The sequence below is a fragment of the Hylaeus volcanicus genome, chromosome 8, assembly GCF_026283585.1.
Source record: "Hylaeus volcanicus isolate JK05 chromosome 8, UHH_iyHylVolc1.0_haploid, whole genome shotgun sequence".
NCBI lineage: Eukaryota > Metazoa > Arthropoda > Insecta > Hymenoptera > Colletidae > Hylaeus > Hylaeus volcanicus.
In genome coordinates this window covers 16,540,703-16,563,910 of record NC_071983.1, presented here as the reverse complement: position 1 = coordinate 16,563,910, position 23,208 = coordinate 16,540,703, and the positions used below count along the sequence as shown (strand labels likewise).

At 39.8% G+C, this 23,208-nt stretch overlaps 4 protein-coding genes across 7 annotated transcripts; 3 read left to right on the top strand and 1 right to left on the bottom strand.

The window, feature by feature from the left end:
- Positions 1 to 169: 169 nt before the first annotated feature.
- LOC128881314 (cytochrome b-c1 complex subunit 2, mitochondrial) lies at positions 170 to 2,523 on the top strand. The gene is made up of 7 exons (XM_054132253.1): positions 170 to 331; positions 639 to 775; positions 843 to 1,034; positions 1,115 to 1,331; positions 1,410 to 1,841; positions 1,916 to 2,137; positions 2,233 to 2,523. The coding sequence occupies exons 1-7, from the start codon at positions 287 to 289 to the stop codon at positions 2,317 to 2,319; spliced, it is 1,332 nt and encodes a 443-aa protein (XP_053988228.1). The 5' UTR covers positions 170 to 286; the 3' UTR covers positions 2,320 to 2,523.
- LOC128881311 (nucleolar protein 11) lies at positions 2,341 to 5,055 on the bottom strand. Of its 3 annotated transcripts, none has more exons than XR_008458039.1 (5): positions 4,728 to 5,055; positions 4,108 to 4,639; positions 2,996 to 4,029; positions 2,673 to 2,908; positions 2,341 to 2,482 (listed from the first exon to the last, which is right to left on the bottom strand). XR_008458039.1 is itself a non-coding variant. In XM_054132250.1 (4 exons), exons 1-4 carry the CDS (start codon positions 4,857 to 4,859, stop codon positions 2,780 to 2,782), a joined length of 1,827 nt encoding a protein of 608 aa, XP_053988225.1. In that variant the 5' UTR covers positions 4,860 to 5,055; the 3' UTR covers positions 2,496 to 2,779. The 3 variants fall into 3 exon arrangements, 1 of the variants encoding a protein (XP_053988225.1); XR_008458038.1 differs by lacking the exon at positions 2,341 to 2,482 and adding an exon at positions 2,496 to 2,532; XM_054132250.1 differs by lacking the exon at positions 2,341 to 2,482 and having other exon boundaries at positions 2,496 to 2,908.
- Positions 5,056 to 5,755: 700 nt separating this feature from the next.
- On the top strand, positions 5,756 to 12,302 carry LOC128881312 (protein APCDD1-like). Of its 2 annotated transcripts, none has more exons than XM_054132252.1 (5): positions 5,756 to 7,350; positions 7,858 to 7,999; positions 8,076 to 8,307; positions 8,378 to 8,785; positions 11,153 to 12,302. In XM_054132252.1, exons 2-5 carry the CDS (start codon positions 7,917 to 7,919, stop codon positions 12,089 to 12,091), a joined length of 1,662 nt encoding a protein of 553 aa, XP_053988227.1. In that variant the 5' UTR covers positions 5,756 to 7,350; positions 7,858 to 7,916; the 3' UTR covers positions 12,092 to 12,302. The 2 variants fall into 2 exon arrangements, with proteins under 2 accessions (XP_053988227.1, XP_053988226.1); XM_054132251.1 differs by lacking the exon at positions 5,756 to 7,350 and adding an exon at positions 7,367 to 7,533.
- A 3,577-nt stretch (positions 12,303 to 15,879) lies between these two features.
- On the top strand, positions 15,880 to 23,004 carry LOC128880955 (methanethiol oxidase). Its single transcript, XM_054131563.1, has 8 exons — positions 15,880 to 19,603; positions 19,673 to 19,836; positions 19,897 to 20,076; positions 20,232 to 20,535; positions 20,836 to 21,096; positions 22,192 to 22,525; positions 22,611 to 22,733; positions 22,806 to 23,004. Exons 1-8 carry the CDS (start codon positions 19,588 to 19,590, stop codon positions 22,852 to 22,854), a joined length of 1,431 nt encoding a protein of 476 aa, XP_053987538.1. The 5' UTR covers positions 15,880 to 19,587; the 3' UTR covers positions 22,855 to 23,004.
- Positions 23,005 to 23,208: the final 204 nt, after the last annotated feature.

Sequence of the window (23,208 nt, the reverse complement as noted above, 5' to 3'; positions counted from 1 at the left end):
TCGTAATAGAAGTTGTTACTTAGAAGAGTGAATTTTATAATTTTAGATGTCATGTACTAACAAAGATATTATATAAATCTGAATTTTGAATCGGCGCTTACTTGAAGTTTTCGGCAATCAACGGCGATGAGTTTGCGCCCATTCGACGACGATTGGTTCGCCATCTACAGTCAGCGGATACATACACCCTGATAGCTATTCGATTTCGAGTCGGTGCCACTCACTTCGTGCAACTTTGTATTCTGCTCGTAAGAAAAAGTTCTTCGAGTCACTGAGAAGCAGAAAAATGTCTTGTACAGTCGTACGGTCGCCTTTGCTACGTGGTTCTACGGTAGAAATAATACTTTTCTTCCTCTAATTGATTAAAAACGTATTCATTTGCTATTTCTTGACTGCGAATAGATTATCATAGCTGTTATGTAAACGATTCGATACCATCCTGTATGTCAGCCTCTGTCGTACGAGTTACATAGAGCTAGATTGTGTCGAACGATTGTGTCTTTTCGTAACTAAAACTCCAATTGTTTCTTTTTATTTTCGTTTTGTAATTTCTCTTCAATTTTTAACGCATACCAAAGATAGAAATAAAACAGAAACAAAATGTACGTATATCGAACTTGATAGTATTTTCACAACAGATTAGGCATTACGCGGCTGCAGCGACTGCGCCGTCTTCTGCTTCTACTGCTCTTGAAAGTCAAGTTTTGGGCAACAAAGTCACTGTTGCTGCTCTTGACAATAACTCACCAATTGCCCAAGTATCCATCGTCTTCAGGTATTTGAAATTTATATGAAAAGAATCTTTTGATTTTTTCCTTTGTACACAAGTGTTTTATCCGTAGAGCTGGGTCACGAAATGAAACATACGATACACGAGGTGTGGCACATCATTTGAGGATAGCAGCAGGATTAGGTACATCCGAAGCTAGTGCTTTTGCCATAACAAGGAACATTCAACAGCTTGGTGGAAATTTAATGGCAACTGTAGACCGTGAAAGTACTGCATACACACTACAGATTACTAGAAACAATTTGTAAATACTTTTCTATTTTGTTATCTTATATGTATGGAACTATGTATCTTCATTATAAACCAGTCTTTTGGTGTCAATAGATCAGATGCTCTACAATTTTTGGAGTGTGTTGCTACAAAGCAAGTATTTAAACCATGGGAGGTATCAGATGAGCAGCCCAGATTAGAATACGAATTGCTCTCCTTGTCAGATGAGACTAAAGTTATTGAATTATTACATAAAGCAGCATATCGTACCGGCCTTGGATACTCCTTGTATACTCCAAAGCGTCAACTAGGTAAAATTGGCACAGAAACTGTAAGTATGCATTTTATACACTTACTCATAAGGCAAGCTGTTAGCATTGTTTGTACAATGTTTTCCTTCGGTTTACAGTTACAGCACTTTGTCAATACATGGTGCACTGCACCTAGATGTGCAGTTGTAGGAACTGGGGTTTCGTTGTCAGAACTTTCCGCATTCGCGGCAAATTTGGAACTTGGATCAGGAGATCCTACGAATGAGGCGTCACGATATTATGGAGGAGAGATTCGTGAAGAAACAAGCTCCGATCTAACTAATGTAGCGGTTGCCGTCGAAGGTGTAGCCGCGAAAAATGAACAGGACGCTCTAGCATGTGCAGTACTGCAAAGAGCAACTGGTGCCGAACCACGTGTTAAATGGGGTGGCAGTGCGGGTCCATTACAAAAGCAACTTTCGAGCGCTGCAGGCACGGAGCCGTTTGCTGTGTCAACGTTTAACGCTAGTTATTCCGATTCAGGACTTTTCGGTGTTGTTTTATGTTCGACACCCAACGCAGCGGGATCTGTGAGTAAATACGACCGAAATTCTGACGCGTATTTTACTCGTGTATTTTAATCACGAATTTAATTTCATTTTAGTTAACACAAGCAGCTTTCAAATGGTTGAAATCTATGAAATTATCCGATGCTGATGTTGCTCGCGGTAAAGCTATATTGAAGGCTGAAGTTTTAAACGCAGCGGACAATGTAAATGCTTCGTTAGAGAATTTACAGTATGAAGCCTTGACAAAGGGTAAAGCCTCTACACCCGAGTCGTTGGTTGCGGCTGTTGACAATGTTTCTGCATCTAGCGTAAAATCTGTATGTATACCAATGACGCGACATACATATCGATTATACTGGATTTACTCTTTCTTTCAAATTTATTTGTTTCAACAACATGTTATGTTTTCTAGATTGCCGATAAACTTGCTGGTGGAAGGTTAACCATGGCTTCCATTGGCGACTTGAAAACTGTACCGTATTTTGATCAATTGAAATAGATGTAAAACGTATTCCGTTAAAGCGGCGAGTAGCACGAAGTCGATATACGGTCTCTTTTGCATCGTTGAGAAGATCGAAGCCGCAGTTCGTGCAAGTTACCCATACAAATTCCTGCAACACGTTTCGATAACGCGTGCGCTTCATCGCAGTGAACGTAACATTCTGTAGATACGAATAGAAATAAAAACAGCCTTTATTCCCAATTTCGTTTCCTGTACATTATAGCGAGTTTGCATTAAGAATGCGTTTCTAAATTTGATATTTACAGATAAAGTGTTCCAAAAATGTTTAAAGGTCTTGTCAATCAATATTTAAAAAAAATAGTCATGTATACTGGGTCAGTGATTCTTACCGTCTAAAGAAAAAATCATCAGTTTCAATGTTAATCAATACACTTGCTCAAAAGATAAGGGGTTTTGTATGGTGGGCTCTATTTCTGAGGCTCAAGATTGTTCCATATTAGTAAAGCTTAATTTCCTCTATCGCGTAAAACTTATTACGATTCTTTTGTAACAGTTTCGATGATTTGCCGTTAATAGTCCTTTTTAATATTGGCCTCAAATTTTCCATATCCTTAAAGAGCCGTAGCTGAAAAAAAGACAGTTATTACAGAAGGAAAAACTACAGTTAAAAATCTATTACGACAAGGTTTCACGATTTTCCAGAGATACTTACGTGATCGTCTAAAACACTACTAAGTTTGTTAAGAAGCATCAACACTTCTGGATCTCGCGACAATACGTAATGCTGATAGTGAGATTCTAACAAAAGACTAGACCACTCGTATAATTGTTTATCCGTAGGCTGTTGCGCGATATAGTTGAAAAAATCTTCTTGATTGTCTAATTTTTGTGCCAAGTATTGCAAAAGTCTTAGTATTTCATCGAAATTTAAACCACTTTTCAGATACGACGATAAAGAAACATCGGAATAAGTGAGACTAAAGATTTTATCGAGAAATTCGTTTCTCGAATAAAACTTTTTGGTAGCGAAATGATTGTTGACTGTACCGTTTTGCAATGGTAAAAATGTACTATCGGAACTCCGCAGTGAGAAGATCAAAAGATCGATCAGTAACTTTTCAGGCAAGTCCTTAAAAGTATTTAAACACCACACGATTCCTTCGACATCTTTTGTTTCTATCAACTGTGGAATCAATATTTCTTGTATTGCGGCATCGCTTAACCCTTCGTTAACGTAAGAGGATATTTGTTTTGAAAGTTTTACAGGAGCTGGTTCAACCGATTGTTTAACGAAAGTTGAATCATTCTTTTCCCATTGAGCTACCGTTGATTCCTGTATTACGACGATTTCGTCGTCTTCCTCGGCATCATCGCCGGTTTTGAAACGTAAAGATGAACCAAGTAAAGTAGCTATCCTTTGAGGAGCCAGATGGTAAGGTGCAATTGCTAAATGTCTATTTGCAGCAAGCAGTAATTTGTCCTCAATTTTCCATAATTTTGCATCTCTTGTATAAAGTTTCAGTTTTTGTGTGTCTTGTACCAATTTGAATTGCACATTGTAGATCATTAATACAGCACCTTCTTCTGAAGCATCAGCCCCATAAACTGCTATAGTGGCTTCATTTAAAGGAGTCATAACTACTGGATGCTTGGTATCAATATTAGAAATAATACCGATCAATGTATTTAAATTAGATTCATTATTTGTTTCTGTCAAAGAATGACTATACAGTCTACCATGTGACCCTAACAAATGAAATAGCATAAAACATGTATCATATTTGAAAGAAAATAATAAATTTGAAACGGAATTAAATGACTTACATAATGTTAACAGACATGCTTTGTTTTTGGTTTGAAGTACCGTATGACCAACCAACTCCTCTGATTTCCTCTTCAAGTCTATCCTCCTTGCACGGTCCACATCCTTGGCATAAGTTTTGTCATTAAGTTTAACCACCATGCAATTATACATTCCGTTGGTTTCAGTTAAGAGACACAAATTAATTTTGTTGCCGGTGCGAATCAAATGACAATCGAAAATTCTTTCATTCACACCTAATATCCCATCCTTGGACCAAGACTTTCTGTTTTGTACAGCCCATTCTAACAAAGCAGTAGCACCATCTTTGCGAACTAACACAGGAGGACAAGTTTCAAGAGTAAGAATAGTGTGCAAGGGAGATTGAAACTTGTAACCCTTAATGTTATTTAAATCTGTTTCTTTCTCGGACCAAAGACGTATTTTCTTTTCGTTAAATATCGCTGCATATCGGTGAGTCGTTTCATCGTAAATAACTTGTGTTGTTAATCGATCTTTACTCGTCCAACTGCTCAATTGCTTTGGATCCTGTAGCTGTGAACACGATCGTATAATTCATACACAATTTAAATGCGAACTTTCTCTTAAAAACAAATGCTATTAACGCAATATCGATGTTTACCTTATATCGAATGACAATATTCCTTCCTAACGTTACAATTGCACAGCCACTTTCCGAATCTCTTTCGACACCAAGCAAATTTTGTTGATCGATAAGCGGACAGAGCGTATAGTACGAATAAAGTTTTGCCATTTTAAACGCATTAAATCATTTATTTATAGCGCACGTGTTATTGTTTGCAGGGCCTGAACTAGGGTAGCTGGTACCCCGATGCAACTTCCAAATTAGATATTTCTAATTCGTAACCCTTTTCTAGCTCGTGTTACAAATTAAAGATAATAATACTATGTTCCCGATGTGGTACATTATTTGCTTCTATGTAAAGTTGAGCCTGACTAATCTATCGGAGTGAACTGAATCAATTTCATTGACAACCATAACCCGTATTTTCAATTCTAACATTCTCTTCATTGATGACGTTTAAATATATCGTTTAAACGATCTTCAGCTCTAAAGCTGTACTATCATTTCCACGTTGAAGCTATATCTAAGGTAAAAAGATTTTTATATTAAAATTTAATTGAATAAATCATTGGGGGTATTCAGACAGGCACCGCTCATTGAGCAGCTCTGTGAGCGGGTGAGCAGTTCCAGTGGCGCCATCGGTGGGAAAACGTCCAAGTTTGTAGTAAAAATAGTTCCCCATATTTTTATGAGATGGCGCCACGAACATCCTTTAATAAATTATTCTTCATTTCTCATAAACACATAATTAATACGATTCCTGGCCTTATAACACTACGATATATTAGTTGACATGTCAAATTTATTATTTATATGAATAATTATTCAATTTAGCAATAATCATCGACTCTTTAATCAATGGTGTCATCTAGGGGCAATAGTTAGTACTATGTTAATAAACTTTATATATGAATATAGGTAACTCATCTATTATATATATATATTTTATTGTATAACAGACAAAAGAAAATAGAATCTTTTTAGAAGATATATACTTCTTCCTAACAATCCTCAGTCTTCATATTGTCTTCATTTTATTGTTTATAAAGTTTTAAGGCCGAAATTGCAAAATCAGCCCTTGGAGTCGCATCCGCCAAAGTGTAACGAATATATTAAAACCAGAATTATTAGAAAATATTGCTTCTTTGCTTCAATATCCTAGGAAAAAAATTATGCTAGCCTAATCGCCCTGTCCTCGTCTCTCCTGCAATTATTGTATCGCCCTCTCTGTCCTTGTCCCGTAGTTTCCTACTTTTTCCGCAATTGTCGCTGAAGTTAACTCGAAGTTTGGCTCTGGCTCCTACGCACCCTTAACGTACTCATTGCTTTTTTTTTTTTAATTTTGATAGGAACTTTCCTAGGAAAGCTTGGACTTTTGAGTTTCGTTTTCTCCTTTTATTTTAATGAAGTATGAAACATATGTGAAGTGTCATACATGTGTGAAGAACTATACATGTGGAAATCGATAAATTTGTGTAACCCCAGAGGGTTGATAATTATTGCTAAATTGAATAACTATTCATAGAAATGATAAATTTGACATATCAACTAACATATCGCACTGTTATAAAGCAAAGAATCGTATTAATTATGCCTTTATGAAAAATTAAGAATAATTTATTAAAAGATATCGGTGGCGTTAAAAAAAAAAAAGTTCGTTAGGAAACTAACAATAAATTAAGATACTATTATTTTATTTTATTGTATTCATATTGTATTTTTGTTAAATATTTATATTTACAATATTATAATAGTAACAGAAGTCCAAAAGTCTGAAATATATGTATAAGAACACACAGAAGTATGAAATAAAAAGACTGAGACAAGGGAATAAAACAAAGTTAAGTCGAATGATAACAAATTCTTAGCCTATTTACAAATATTAAAATAGATTGGTGCGTCAAGCTGGGAAAGCCTAGTACAAAATAATGTGATAATCTACAATAAGTATATATATCCAAACGGTGCTCACAAATATAGATCATAAGTTTAATATACATAGCTCTAGAATAAGGAAAGTATAAGTAGGTTTAGTTGCAAATAATATGTAATTCCTAACATAGAATATTTTGAAACTAGTTATAAGGAAACGCTTGTATTGTGATTATCGATGTAAGACAGTGCAATGTAGAGGATACCTACGCACTTAAAAAAAAAAAAAAAATGTTGGTGGCGCCATCGTACGTAAACGGTGGAAACTATTTCTACTACAAACTTGGGCATTTTCCCACCGATGGCGCCACTACGTACTAATTGGCGCCAAATTCGAAAGTACAAAGTGCGCATATATCAACAAGAGAGAAGATCGTTTCTATATTAAATAATAACTGCTCATTCATTAGTTCAATAATTATTGTGCTCTCTCTTTAGATCAAATACTTCACAAATAACTATATTGGAAAGCACTGAAATCAATGTTTGAGAAGTTTAATGAATGATACTTGTGTATATTATGTTAGTTTCTGTCGAAGTTAAATGAGATTGTTGCAACACGGAATTGTTTATTTAGAGAGGAAGATGCAAAGTGGAAGCACAGTATTTTCCATCCATGGTGTGGCAATATGGCACCATTGTCCGAGGAAAGAAGGCCGGGAAGGGGTAGAGCTATATACCGTTGGGGTGGCTTGATTGGAATTCAAGTTTATCCGCAGCGTTCGAGGTGAGTTTCAGAGAGAAATAGTGCTATAGTTAAACTGTTATAAAAAGAAGTGCCGACAAAGTGTATAAAAGAGTGACGTTGCAATAAGTTCTACTAAAGTACTCGCGTTACCGAATAATTTCAGATAAATAAAACAGAACATGTTGTCGTTGATCGGTGTCTCTATTCTTTGTTTGTTTACGGGTAAGTGAACGTGAACGTCTTTTACGGTATCCTGTGGTATTTTAAGGAGCATTATATTTTATTTTACAACAATATCATTTTAACTTTTGATGCTGGACGCGCTGGTTCGTCGACTGCATAGCATCACGCAGTCCATTGTGTTTTTTCGTCGATCCGATTGGAATACCAATCGAACAGACAGCAAAAGTACGGATGAGAAACAGAGGAGCGTGGAAACGCGAGTGTTATAAGGACTTCCGACCCCTTCATCTCCATACGATGAAAAATACAGCGAAAAAGATGATTGCTAATCCGCTTTAATCGTTGTGTCGGTTCTTTCTTTAGGTCTAGGTTGTACTCATCTTCTAGAAGTGGAAAGGGACGAGGATCGATGCGACACGATCATGAAAGAAATTGCATCCGAAGACAGAGCAACCGTAACGGATGACACACCGGCCAGGTTGCATTCGACTTGGTTATCGGAAGAGTAAGTACATATTCGCGGTTTTTCAATTGTGGAATCGACGTTCTTGACGGGGATTCATTCGAAATTGCTTCTACAGATGCGAAATACGCGCGGGACCCGAATACATCGTAAGGAAATACAGTTTCTTCGCGAACGGCACGTTCCTTTTGCTACGATTCTATTACGCTGAAGAGTCATGCAGCATCGCAACGTACACCGTCGTGGCTCGTGGATCTATCGAAATCACGTCGGCGTCGGTCACGGTTCCTGGTGCCACCGAAGCCAACGTTCGGCTGGACTCGATTCGCTTGGTACCGTTTAACAGACAGGTAGAGATCGATCATCGTTTACATTGTACCGTTTTCGTGACGCACACCTTCTGACTCGTCGCATTGCCAGGTCGTTCACAAATTTGAACGCAGACTAAACGCGAGTTGCGGTGGGATCGAAACTAAATGGCGTATGTTCACGGCGCAACTGATCTACGAACGACGGGAGATCGATGGATCGTCGAATGCTAGTTTTCAGGATCACGGTTTGAACTCGAATTCCTTTCAAAGTCGCTTGCCACGGCCCAGAAACAGAGGTTCGTTGGAATGTCTGGAATACCTCGGCATCGAATTCACCGAGCTCGGATTGCTTCGAGTCGAGAAAAGACGCTTCGATTCAGCCGACGCGGACGGGACGCGAACGAAAGTCGAATTATTGCTTGGCGAGGTGGGTCGAAACGGACGTTCCGTGAAACAGGGTGTAGGAGCACGAAGACCTAATCGGTTCCAATCAGCAGCTTTGCTGCGCGCTGATACGGTAAGGGCGCAAAGGTAGAGGAAGTGGTCCATGAACGGGCTACCGCTTTCATTTTGGTACCTACTGGTGTGCCTATTCACTCAGAATGGATACGTTTGGTATTGGTTACTTCGAAAAACTGCCCTGAAGGTGATACGAGGATTCAAAAAGTTGTTTTCCTTGCATGACCCGGAATAAATGTGAAAATGACGGCTTTGCAAGAGGTGGGTCCAAATGTGGGCTAATTGTATACAAAAAGTAACTCATGACGTTACAAGTATAAAAATACAACTGTTCGAAAACTTGATTATCTACTGCCCTGGAATTTTATAAAAAAAACGAGAAACATTTTCTCCATTGTTTACTTATAGAACAAAAATAAACAAATTGACTAAAACAGTTGACCTGTCCAAAGCGCAGGTTATCTACATCCAGAGATGGGTTAAGAAAGTGTGTCATTAATTTATTATCGCGTTATTCACATTTTTATTCATAAATTTATTCATATTCATATTCACAAATCCGCGTGATGTTAATTTATTCATATTCATATTTATGAATATGAATACCCCCATCTCTGTTTACATCGAGACGAGTTAAGAGCCATTTACTCAACAACTAAGGAAGTATCGAAGTTAAATATAACTTGAGTTGCGTAAAAGTAGGTTTTCTGATTAACCCTTTGCGGACGAGTGTCGGCAAGTAGCCGCTCGATTTAGTTCACAGTTGCATGTACGTCTGTCGTTCCGAACGAAAAGATACGATAAAGTGTCGAGAAGAAGAGAGTCGAGGTATTATTATGCTACTTGTTCGTCTATGCCGGCCTTACACGTAGGCGATTGTTTCGAACGACATCACGCAATGAACGAACATAAAACGGCTGTATAAGCAAAACCAAATTTGTTTTGTTGCTTGTTTCCTATTTGTTTGTTTATAATTTTGTTGGATTTTATGAAAAAGTGTTTCCACTTCATGGAAAAGTTTATTAAAGAAAGCTTTAGTTTTTATAACGCAAACGTTAAACCAGTATATTTTCTTTACCGCGTGCTCCAATACCTCCCGTCCACAGCAACGCAAAGGGTTAAACAATTCCTACCAAAGCACGTGTGCGAAGGTCCAAGCTCGTTTGCCAAAAACCAGAGAAAAAGCAAGTAAGGACCGAACGGAAAGAGACGTCGGAATTGACCACACTTCCCCTAATTCTTGCTGATTTTTTAACTTCCCGATTTATAGGGAAGTTATTGTATTTGCCCCTAAACTGAAAAATCGATTTTTTAGCAGATCTCCATGTTTCAAGGTCATTGGAGTAATTTTAGCCTATTTTTAACAAATTGTTCGCGCGCACGCGCCTGTGTGTATGTGTGTGCGCGTATGTATGTACGTATATAAACAAATTTTTCGTTAGCGTTTTCTAAAAAATTAATAGCGAGATCAAAATGATCGATGATGCAATCGATGTGTATCAATCTAACTTAGAGCTGATTAGATTTTGTTCTAATTCGGTCGAGTAGTTTTGTAGTTTTTTTAAGAAAACTTAACTCAATAACGCAATCTAGATCGGAGAATATAAGTTTATGAGTGAATAACTAAACGGAAATAATATATATACATATAATACTATTATTACATTTGTATGCATATGTATAACACATGTACATACAGTATGTTCCAAAAGAATGGAAACAGTCAAATATTTCCAAAATGAAACATTTGTGAGAAAAATGGTTTAGAGAAATGTTTTAGGGTTTCAAAAATTCTATTGAATGGTCGTGTCCGTTTGACCTTCAAAGGACCGGTTAAAGTCACGTCAAGGTCAACATGATTTTTTTAATGGAACACCTCATCTTTTATCATGCACTGCGAAAGCTGGCTATGAGACCTTTACAAAACACTAATTTCAAACATTTTTTTTATACGCGATAGATGGCACTGTAATCGGAAATCGGGAAGTTTCTCGTGTGGCCCGTAAAGGGTCGCACACAAAATAAACATGAATAGCTATATGAATTAAGTGAGCAAGAACAACCCTACTCGCGAGCTCGCGAAGCAAGCGAGCAACAATAACCAGCTAGTTTGGTGCAATTCTCGCGACTGTGCGCAACCCCCTTCCCCCATTTTCAGCACGTAGCTCGTACTTAGACCGTAGCTCGTTTTCAGATCACTTCCTCTACCTCGAATACCAACGAGGACTCACGCAGTGATGGGCAAAACCCTAGGCTTCAAGTAAATCTGAAGTTTGCCGATGTGTTTCTCTCGTTTCCTTCTTTGGAAAATGTTCAACAGAAGAAACGAGACAAATATATCGGCAAACTTCAGATTTATTCGAAGCCTAGGGTTTTACCCATCACTGGACTCACGCCTAACCGTGCCATTCCCTTGAAATTGTAGGCTTTCGGATGCCTGACCTGTGGAAGCGTGTTGCGCGGTTCGGAGTACAATCCACCTCTGTTTCATCAAGCGCCATCGCTTCCGGCGGTGATCGACGGCATCTGGCTGAGCATCAGATGCGAAAGCGTCGACGAGGGTTTCTGGTCCAGGAGATTCTTTCGCATTTATTCAGGCGGTAACCGGTGGTCCGCGCGTTGGACTTACTACACCGACTCCGCGTGCTCGATTCCTCTGCATACGGTCATCGTAGCTGGCACTTACGTTCAACGGGCGGTCAGACGGAAACGAGACGACGACCATTCGAGTATCACGATCGATCGCGAAGGCGCTCGACTCTGGAGGGCTCGGAGACCTCTAACTCCAGAATCGAGTGGACCTTCGATTACATCGCGTGGCACTTGGCGAGAGAAACCGGATGTGGTTCGAACGGAGTCCGTTTCTTTTCGAAAAGACACCGCGCTGCTCTCTGGAACGACCGAATTGGAGTTACGAGTCATCGAGAGTAGGTCAGTTCCTGTCGACAAGACGGTGTGGACACGTTGCTCGACGGCTGCGAAAAGAACGGCAACGGGAAGCTCGTGGTCGAAAAATTGCGTACCTCGAACCGTCGAGGCTCCAGCGGTTCTGACGTTTAAGGCGAGGATAGGTTTGGATTGGAACGAAGAGTATATTCTGCTGCTAGCACCGTGGAAAGACGAACTCTGGGAGGCGCCTCTTCGTCGATGCTCTGGGACAATTTCGCAACGTTACTTTCGAGCAAACAGTGATCTACCCGAATCTCTCCAAGGACGACAATTTCAGACTGAAACGCATAATCAGTTACTTAAACGACAGGGTCGATATTGGTTTCCCTCTTCGACCACCTCTTGCCTTTCAACGAGTAGTTCGTTGGTCTATCTTGCGATAGTACATTTGCTACCGAAGTTGCACTATGCTTAACCGATTACGCGAAGTAGTATATATCGAAGGGAGTGTTTTCGTTGTGGTTCGATAACAGTTATTATAATTTTAAATAAGGCCATCTAGTAGTTCAGCCCAACGACAGCTGGAAATTCGATGAAATGTTATCGCTAGACTGCGGATCTTTATGCATTTGTAGGAAATTTAAATGTGCAAGAAAGTACGAAATGCAAATAATATGCAAGAATATAAAAAAGATTGAAAGTAAAGTTCATGTTATATATTTATAAAGTTCATGTTATGATATTTGCAGAATAAAATTTACAGACTTCGCGCACACGCAAGAGTTGGAGAGATCGAAAATCTAACTAACTAAACTAACTGATCGCGAACCGCCACCTGCTGTACCATAGTTAATGATTTTCTGCGGACAGGACATTTTTTCTCTCAGAAAACCCCTTCATTGCTTCGTGACGCACTAAGACCCAATTGTAACGGAACATTTTTTTGTTACTACAGTAAAATCTCATACGCACAAATTTTTATGCGATAAATGTACAGAAACTATCCCCACTGACCGAAATGGAGAACGGAGTTGCGAGTCCAATATGGACTTACGAACAAACAAAACAATTGAACAAATGATTAATAATTATTTGGCAGAGGAGACACTCGTACACGCATGCCTTAAAACTAACCAAACCAAACTAAGATACCCACAACCAATACCAAGCTAAGCTAATACTAAGGGAAACTACAAATAGGAGGGACGCGAGATGTGGACGCGTGATCCCGAGATCTATATCGATCGAAGGATCAACGACGAATGATCTATCACCCCTCGTATACACTACGGTGCATAGCTGAAGCACTGCTACAATTTTCGTGCGTTTTGTAGATTTAATTAATAATTTCTAACTTTTAATAGTATCGTGTGAAAGAGACTAAAAATATATTATAGCAATGATAAAAGGGCGAACATAACATTTATTTAAGACAACTAATAACAAGACTATAGATATTTCATAGGTGCACAACTATAGCGCCAATGGAATTATAACATAATAACAATATTACATTATACTGTAATGGTTAAATTATAATTTCAACGAATAATAGGGAATGATTTAATAGTGAGTAGGACCTCCTTTCTTCTCGATTAACTCAAAAATGCGATTTGCCATACTCTCAACTAGTTTTTTTCAAAATTACATCGTTAATTTCATTCCAGGACTTTAGTACAGCTTCTTTTAATTGCGAAATGCTTAAAAATTGTTGGCTGTGTGCATAAATACGCCGTAACATCATACCCCATAAATGTTCCATCGGATTTTGATCCGGGAAGGATGCTGGCCAGTTTAATAAATTTATATTAAGTGTTTGAAACCATCTTAGTGTTGCTCGACTTTTGTGTATTGGGGCATTATCTTGTCGATATGTCCAAGTAATGTGGTTCTTCGAATGAATAAACGGCAACAAATTGTTCTCCAATACTTCAATGTATTCTAAACTATTCATTCTGGATGAAGGAAACGCTAATTGCAGCTTGCCACTCGAGCAAAACGCAGCCCATACCATTAACGTTCCCACTCCAAAATTGCGTTTAAAGAAATATTTTGGGCCTTTTCGTAGGTCTCTCCAGTAACAATTGAACCCATCTGGGCCATCGAGATTAAACTTTTTCGGAAAATATTACCTATATATAAATATATATAGGTAAATATTTAAATATTAAATATATATAGGTAATATTTAAATATTACCTAACAAAGAACGTTAAGTAGAAGAAAATAATGTCCCCTCTTATTTTGTCAATTAACATTAAACTTACATGATCCCAGTTTTTATTCATGTTTTCGCGGGCATATTCCGTTCTTGCTATTTTGTGACGTTTAGAAAGAACGGGTGCTGAAATTAGTTTTTGTCTGGCAATGTTTGGATTTCTTCTAAAGACACGTTGAATGATCCAACGTGACACTTCGAGTCTACATTCCGCTGCAATTTCCCGACAGCTTTTCAAACTATTGCTCCCAATTTTAATAACCTGCCTCTCAGTACGCGGGGACAGTTTCTTTTTAGGCCCTCCTTTCTTATTTTGGCCATATTTCGACGGATTACGTACAAAATTTGATATTACTTTAGGGGATCGCCCAAGTTTACATGCAATTTCCCTAATTCCTAGTTCTAACTTGTTATAAGCTAAAATTTCACCTTGCTCTTTCTCAGTAAAATATTTACGTAAAATATTGCGTGGCATTGTATTAATTAATAAATAAAACTCTGAATTAGATGAAAATTTTGTGACAAACACGCTTAAAGTGTGATGAAAATGAAGGTGGTGCTATAGTTTTGCACCGATTTTATAATGTTTTTCGACTTTATCTCGATATATGTTTAGACTACTTCAGTATATTTCCTCTGAAATTAATTATTTACATCGCTTCTTCATATTATCCAACTACTGTCTTTGAATTTTTCTTTTATATTTAAAAAATCTTAAAAATATCAGTGGTGCTATAGTTATTCACCGCAGTGTACCTGTGTCGGTCAAGGGGTCGCGGCTCGCTTGTGCCCCTCGAAGTAGAAAAGGGAAAGGGCGAACAACAACCGTGTGACATGACGTGACAGGTTGATTCGAAGGCTCGTTGGATCCATCCACAAATGAATTTACGAAACATTAATACCACAGCATAATCATATTCCCTATCATTGTTTAAATAATAAGTATTGTTAATAATTAATTTAACTACTGTCAGATATTAATATTTATTTGGTGCAATCACGGTTCAGAATAAGCACTTATCGAACACAGTAATCGTGAGAAATTTTTCTATATCGTTGTATCTGTTAGCTGGAATAACTAAAAATTAATTTCTGACAATAGTCACATTAATTATTAACAATATTTGTTCAAGCAATGACCGAGAATATGACTTTGCTGTAATATTACACCGCGCGGACAGCGGTAGATGCTTTTTCTAAGAATGTTCAAAATCATTACTAACCAATAAGTGACTAGTTTGTGATTTCAGTCACCGACCAATTACGTTTCTTTTGAGTAGCTTCGCGTATAGACGACCTAATAGTTTCCGAAATATTGAACCACATAAGTTTTGTCCCGCTAGATCGCTGAAATATCATACTGTGCGTCTTCTTCTTTATTTGCTGTGGTTCTCTATCGTCATCGCATTTCCCTTCCACTTTTTAAGCTGTGTAACGGGACATATTTATTCTGTTACTACCCACCTATTTCATCGCTTCACAGCATTTTTCATCATATAACGTGACATGAATTTCGGCTGTTCGAAAATAAAAAAATTTTTAATCTTAAAATAAATTCCTATTTAGGTTTAATTTTTGTTCGCAAAGAGATCTTTTGCATAAAGATCCGCAGTCTAGTTATCACCGACGAATGCTTCATTAGAGGTATTGCTCTTCAAACGAAACGATTTAACGGTTCTCCGTGTACGTATGCGATCATCGCTGATTTTTGGGAATTTACATCCCCTCACCCTTGCATTGCTCGTGTTCATGAAAGTTCTACCTTATGTTTATATTCGTACGTACACGTACACATCCTGCACTCGGTTAATCAATAAAGCATGACACATGGAATACGTGGAAATTGTTTCCATTTCCATCGTGGACGTGTCTGACACAATTTTTTCGCACAGGTTTTAGGGCGATTCGATCGAAACGCGCACAGGTGACTCTTATCGATTAAGAAGCGCGCGGATGTGCGGATGCGCTCTCAAATATACGATTTCGCGCATGACGCTTTCCGCCGTCTCTTTCCCTTCGGTCCTTGCTTGGCTTTTTCTCTGCGTTCCTGGTTTTTCGCTCGCCGTCGAAATTCCTCGGCGATATCCGTCTTTATATCAACTGGTGGTCGGTGCCGCACGAATCGATCCTCGTTTCGCGGTGGGACCATCCGTCCGAAATATAGTTTTCACCTCGGTGAGCTCGTTTCGTCGTACGCGACCAGATCATCCGATAGTAGGACAAAGACCAAAGGACAGAGAGTGTGATCGAGCTGTGAGGTAGTTGACCCGTACCGAGGTTTCCGCGCGCAACAATCGTATCCCTCGACTTTTGAGATTGGGATTTGCGTAATCAGCACAGCTGCGTTTACCACTGCGATAATTGAGTTGCGAGGCTCATACATCCACACAGGTCGGTGCAACGCTTTTTTAACAAATATTTTCCATCTCCTCTGCATGGACGTTACTCCCAATTCGAGTGACCGTGCCTTGCCCGTGATTCTAAAGCTTTAGCTCCTGATATGGGGCAACCGCTGCCATAGAGGTGATCTAATCTCATCAGCTGACTCGAGAGATTGGGGATAGAGCACTCGATCTTGGTACATTCGGACTGGTGTATACGAAGGAATCGACTGGATCAATTTCTGGAGAGTCCTGTGGTATATTTCGAGCCATGACGAAGCTTTCCTAGCATCATCGACGCTATTTCGAGTTGGTATATCGAGTCTTGCAGTTTTTAGTCGAGTAAACTAGAGTTTCGGATACGAGGGGATGGTGATATCCAACAGCCATCGGTTTACAAAATGGCTGACCTGCGTGAACAAGAGGATGACCTAACAAGAGGAAGGCCTGCACGAAACAGTGGGATTGTAAAGGAGCACGGCGCAAGAGGCCACCAACGAGGAGTCTTCAACGAGATACATCGCTATAAAATAGCCTAATAGAATTGAACAGATGCGAGCTGTGATCTTCCAGCGTACACGGAAAAAATCGCATGTGCGCAGATTATGCATGCGGCAACAACGAATTTTCCATAATTTCGAGCGAATTCGATAGAATCGCGAATGCATTCTCGATCATTTCGTGACCATCGTCTCGTTCGATTATTTTTCATTCGATGTCTTCCCGCGAGACAGATCTTACGCGACGTTCTTTTCTTCGAATACACGGCTGAACGACTTGGCTTACGACTAGAAACAGTCGACGAGAAAAAAAGCAAGAAATTTGCAACGGTTAGCAAGTTGTCGCGGAGCGCTACCCGATAACAGAAGAGCCGTTAGAGATTCACTTCTCTCGCAGCGATCCAGGAGGAGGATCTCGAAATTTGTAAGAATCTCGGAAGGAACGTTCGGTGGTTTTCGTGAAACGGGCAAACGTGCGCGACGGATCGTGTTCGTGCATTCCAGCGTCGCGCTTTTAATAATAGATGAAAAACGTGGGCGTTTGGGCCGAAAAAAGAACGAAGACAAAGCGTCAAGGGTCGAGCGTCGGATGTATGCAAGACTTGGAGACTGGAGTGCGCGGAGTGCGAATCGCGGGGAAAGAATGCAGCTTAGCTCGTCGCTCGTTCATTGTTATACGCGATTCTAGAAATGTTTGCGAACGAATCGATAAGAATCGGAATTTGAATGCCATTGGGCTCGCCAGGTTTCTGCGTCGGCGTCGGCGTCGACGTCGACGTCGACGTCAGCATCGCTGTCAATTGGGCAATTAAGAGACAAACGGAGATTGAAAGGAAAGTGTACGCGACACGGAATAGAGGAACCTCGAGACGCGGGAGCAAAGTCAGTTGGAGAGACGCGGCGAGGGAGAAGAGAATTCATGAGAGAGGACCGTCTCGAGGGAAAGAAAGGTGTTCGGAGATCAGCTGAACGTCGAAAGTAACGAGCGCGAATAAGTACTCGTCGATGGAATCCCGGAGAACCGTGAAATGGGAGTGTCGAGAGTAATCGTGGACCAAGAATCATTCAGAAATGACGACGTTCGCGCAAAAGAGCCTCTTGGGTTTGACGATACTGACCACCGTTGCTTTGCTAGCTTTGCTGGCTTCGAAAAGATTCGGTCCCGAACCGCGAAAAAGAGATGGGATCTTGCTCGAGATGCTTAACAACGTTAGCACCGAGTTGGACAGACTCGACTCGGGTTACGACGGTATAACCACGCAGATGGATGTTGCGAAAGTTCGTTTGGCGCAGTTGATCACTTTGCATCGCGAGAATCTTCTGGTATGCGCGATACTCCGGGAGAGGCGAAACAAATCCATCTCGGGAAGAATATCGGAAACCGACGGGACGAGATCGCGCGGTGGCTTCCAGTGAACCGCTCGATCCTCTTCAGCGTCCGAAGGATCCATCGGCCACGTCGGTTCCTCTTCCTTTCCTTCCCTTGTTGTCTCTTCGGGCATCGATTCTCCTCGCGTCGATTACCATTGAGTCGAGTATAAATTGCCCTACCGCGTGAATCCATGTATACATGTTTGCGAAATCCATGCATAATGGAGTTGGCAGCTTGGCGGAGGAAAATCACGCGTCGTTTCGTGCGGTCGCGTCAATTAGAAACGCTTGGCACGTTCTCGTGACGACGTGACGTTATCGCTCTTCCAGTGTTTGCAATTTTGCATTATTCGTGGGATCTGCCTCTTATCGCGGGGATCACTCCTCCTTTATTATTGCATTCTTTGAGTCGACACGGTCGAACATTTGGTCGAATGGTGCTGCTCCAGAGTAATATTTTATTATATTAAAACGTGGGAGATGCCTGTGGAATAAAAGAAAAAAAAAGGGACGTTGACTTTTCTTGGTAGTAAGTATACGCGTAAATAAATGTTGTTGACCCTCGCAGAGGTCATTCATGAATCAATGCAAAATAATGTTCTACGGTTTTCCAATAATTCGGCTGTGTAAGGTATGCGAGACCTCACCAAGGTGTGATAAATATTCGCTAAGAGGGACCCAATTTTAATTACCAAGAAAAGTTAATGTCTTTCAACGTTTTATATATTTTGCAAATAATAAAGTAATGTAACTTGTTTGATATTGTTTACACTAGCCTGTTGTATCATTTAAAATTCTATTAACGGTACTGGCTGTGTTAACTTATATTTTTCACGGATATAACGATTAGATATATTTAGGTATCGATGTTAATAGCAACGTAAGAAATGCACGGAAGCACGATAAGGAAATTGAAGTAGATTTATTTATGTATACGTTTCTAAGCGAAAGATGTATTCGCTTGAATTACCGAGAGAGATCAATATTTTCTAACATTTTGTGTCTTTTACGATAGATACTAAATAAAATAATTTACTTGATATAATTTACCATACGCTGTCGTATCATTTATAATTCTATTAACGCTACTGGCTGTGTTGATTTATATTTTTTACGGATATAATAATTAGATTTCGGCAGCGATGTTAATAGAGTTGTAAGAAATGCACAGAAGCACGATAAGGAAACTTTAGATAACAGATTCCCCTTTATCTCTTCAACTACCATCACTGCCTTAGTTCTGTAACGTGCCAACCGTGGCGCTGGGAATTCATTTAGCAAAATATCCGCGCAGTAGAAAAAAAAAGTCATTATCGTTAGGCCGCAAAGTAGCTTTAATACTAACCAAGAGTACTCTATGGTTAGGCAATCGAGATACTACAACTTTCCCGCTTTCCCTTTCTCTTTCTTCTCATTCCCAACGCATCGGTCTTACTGTTTTCTACTCTGACCGTCACTTGATACCATCGAGGTCGTCCATCGTTCAGCACCGACCAGAAGAATGTCAGGAAAGACAGGTACGCTATATTGAACTGTACGTACAATCGATTCGTATCGTGTATACTGATCGACCAACTGATTTCCAGGTTGCTCTAGCTGCGGCGGCCCTGGTTACAGATCGCCCAAAGCGGCGATGACGGAAGGCCCACGCGAAAAGCTAATGTACGTCGTCTGCATTCATACGGATCCAAACAAATCGGATGTTTTGTCCACCGTCGATGTGGATCCTGCTAGTCCTACTTACTGCAAGGTACGATCGATAGATTACGCCTGTTGATACAATGATCTATCTTTCACTCGCGTTTCGTAGATCATTCACAAACTGCGCATGCCTCACGTCGGCGACGAACTGCATCATTCCGGATGGAACATTTGCAGCAGCTGTTACGACAAACCGCGAAAGCGCGATACTTTGGTGCTTCCATGCCTGATGTCGGATCGTGTCTACTTTATTGACACGACCAACGAACGGACGCCATCCATCAAAAAGGTTCGTACGATCGATCGTACTTACCGACACCACGGTGGTGCCCCTACTTCGCGTGCTCGCCGTTCGCTGAAACGGTCGTGGCGCTCAAACGCCACGTGTAAATGCGATATTGATGGTAAATAACTAAAAAAAGGAATGTCTATTTTCTCGAGAAGGTATTGTCGCCAGCAGAGGTGAATCAGTACGGAGTATCAACGTTGCACACCAGTCATTGCGCGCCAACCGGAGAAATCATGATTTCCACGTTGGGCAAGCTGAACGGCGACGGAGACGGCAATTTTCTTTGCATCGATTCTGAAACACTCGACGTGAAAGGCACGTGGGTGATGGGAGAGAAAAAGGCAGCCTTTGGATACGATTTTTGGTATCAACCGTACCACGACGTGCTCATCGCTACCGAATGGGGTGCACCTAGGGTTTTCAAAAAAGGCTACGTGCCAGGTGCCAGCTCCGATCCTGGTTCGTATTAGGTTCGCTGTTCAACGAATGGTTCAAACCTTTGCACTCGGATGTTCCCTCCACCTCCTTCGTTACGATGACCAATGATCGTGATATACGTAAAGGTCATTGATAACAGAGTTATTCTCGAGATGTAATTTATCTGCATGTAAACGGATTTCGTTACCAATAGCATATGCAACTATTATCGGCTACCGTTACTGCAAATGAGAAGATACGAAAACTTGAAAATTTCTTGTTTTCGTTTTTTTACTTCTCTCTTCTGTACTCTGTGCACTTAAAGTAGCCCTCTTTCCGTAGCGGTGTACGGCAGGAGTTTGAATTTCTACTCATGGAGCGAAAGAAAGTTGAAACAAACGATAAACCTGGGCGAAGATGGGATCGCGCCTCTCGAAGTAAGGTTCCTTCACGATCCAAAATCCAGCGAAGGACTCGTGGGATGCGCGGTCACGTCGAACGTGTATAGATTTTACAAAACACCAGAAGGAGGGTGGTGCTCTGAAAAGGTCATTCAAGTACCGCACAAGCAAGTCGAAGGCTGGATTGGTTCGCAGATGTCAGGTATAAGTCCTTGCTTGACTTCAGAAGCAAACTCGTACGACTATTATACAGGGTGAGTTTTATAACGTGACGACCTCAAATAAATCGTAAGGTATTTGTTGTACGACAAAATGTTTCAAACAAAAGTTGCATGGTATCTAGGGGGACATACAGTGCTGTAATCTGTTTTTCATTACCTTACTTTTTTATTGAGATATTAGGGTCACCTTCAGTTTTTTAAATGGAATGTCTAATATTTTTTTTCGAATTCGGATAAATCATGAAATTTTGCGTAAAAAAGTATTGAAGTGCATGAAGTGGGACTTCAAATGAATAATTACTAACATATCGTCAAATTAATAATCTTCTATTAAGAAATACGCTAGTCAACGTGATTCTTAGCACGACTTTATTCACGTCGGTAGGTCATGTCTGTAAACAAGTTCCCTGTTAAATATTAATAATCATCAACACGAAATGCGTATTCAGTATCTCAGTAAATGTTAAAGTCGTATTGAGAAAGGTGCTACATTTTTATTACGATGTTCAGTAACAGTGAAACAACGATATGATAATTGTGGGTATGAAGAAAATTATGGTGCGTATGAAGAAAATGCTAAATACAAGAGGTAAGATCTTGTACCAAGCTAAGTATCCTGATCGAAATCCGTCATCGCATTCTACCTTCTTAAGGCTTAGTCGAAGACTCAAAGAACATGGCAATTTTAATGTACAGAAACGTAAAAGGTATCACAAAGTTGTGAATAATGAAGGATGTCGTACTTCAACCTTAGCAGCTATTGCCCATAAACTTCTTTTACATATATCTCAGTAATTTTTCATTTGAAGTCCCACTTCATGTAATACCTTTTTACGCAAAATTTGATATCAAATTCCCTAATATCTCAATAAAAAAGTAAGGTAATAAAAAACAGAGTACAGCACTGTATGTCCCCCTAGATACCATACAACTTTTGTTTGAAACATTTTGTTGTACAACAAATACCTTACGATTTATTTGAGGTCGTCACGTTATAAGATTCACCCTGTATACCTGTACACCTGAGCTTACACAAACTGATCAACTACCTTGATAACTGTTTCATTGGTATGCAGGAATGATAACCGACATATTGATCAGCCTTGACGATAAGTACTTGTATTTATCCAACTGGCTTCACGGAGACGTTAGACAATATGATATTTCCGATATCAAGAATCCAAAATTAACAGGCCAAATCTTCCTTGGCGGCTTGATTCTGAATGATTCAAAGGTTCGCGTGGTTAAGGATGAGGAATTGACTGCACAGCCGAGTCCTGTTTATGTCAAGGGACGTCGGCTCTATGGTTCTCCGCAGATGCTTCAACTGAGCCTTGATGGAACACGCTTATACGTGACCACTTCCATTTTTAAACCATGGGACAAACAATTTTACCCTGAACATGTCAAGTACAGTTCACTTTATTACTGTCTCATACCTTCGTAAAAGTCAAAGAATGTTGTCGGTTTCGTGACCATATGAATATTTCTTCAGGAATGGTTCGACGATGGTCAAGCTGGACGTGGATGTACAAAATGGCGGTTTGAAACTTGACAATCAATTTTTGGTAGACTTTGGCGAAGATAAGAATGATATATTGCTTGCACATGAAATGCGGTAAACGTTTCTCCCAGTTCGGTTAATTAAATTTTCTATATTTACAATTAACACCCATAATTTTCCTTCTAGCTATCCTGGAGGTGATTGTACATCCGATATATGGTTACCCGAAGATTAGTAGATTCGTCTAAATCAATTTCCTCTGCATTCTTCGAGATATCACTGATTACGTGCCTGTTATCCGAGGCAGATACTCTTCTACTCAATATACGTAAAGATTGGCATATTTTGTACATAATATTACAATTAAAGACTATTTCTTCAGTCACTTGTCTACACAGTCTATACCTCGACCATATCATTCCTTAAAGTTTACACGAGCTACGATTTAATGGATATGATTGATATTCGTATTTTCAAATTAGCGCGGGCTCTAATTGTAAGTGTAGCAACTTTCTAGGGGACTTTCCCTAGTCTCTAGGTTTAGGTTAGCTACGCGTTACCGCGCAACTGTAGGCTGGATAAATTACGC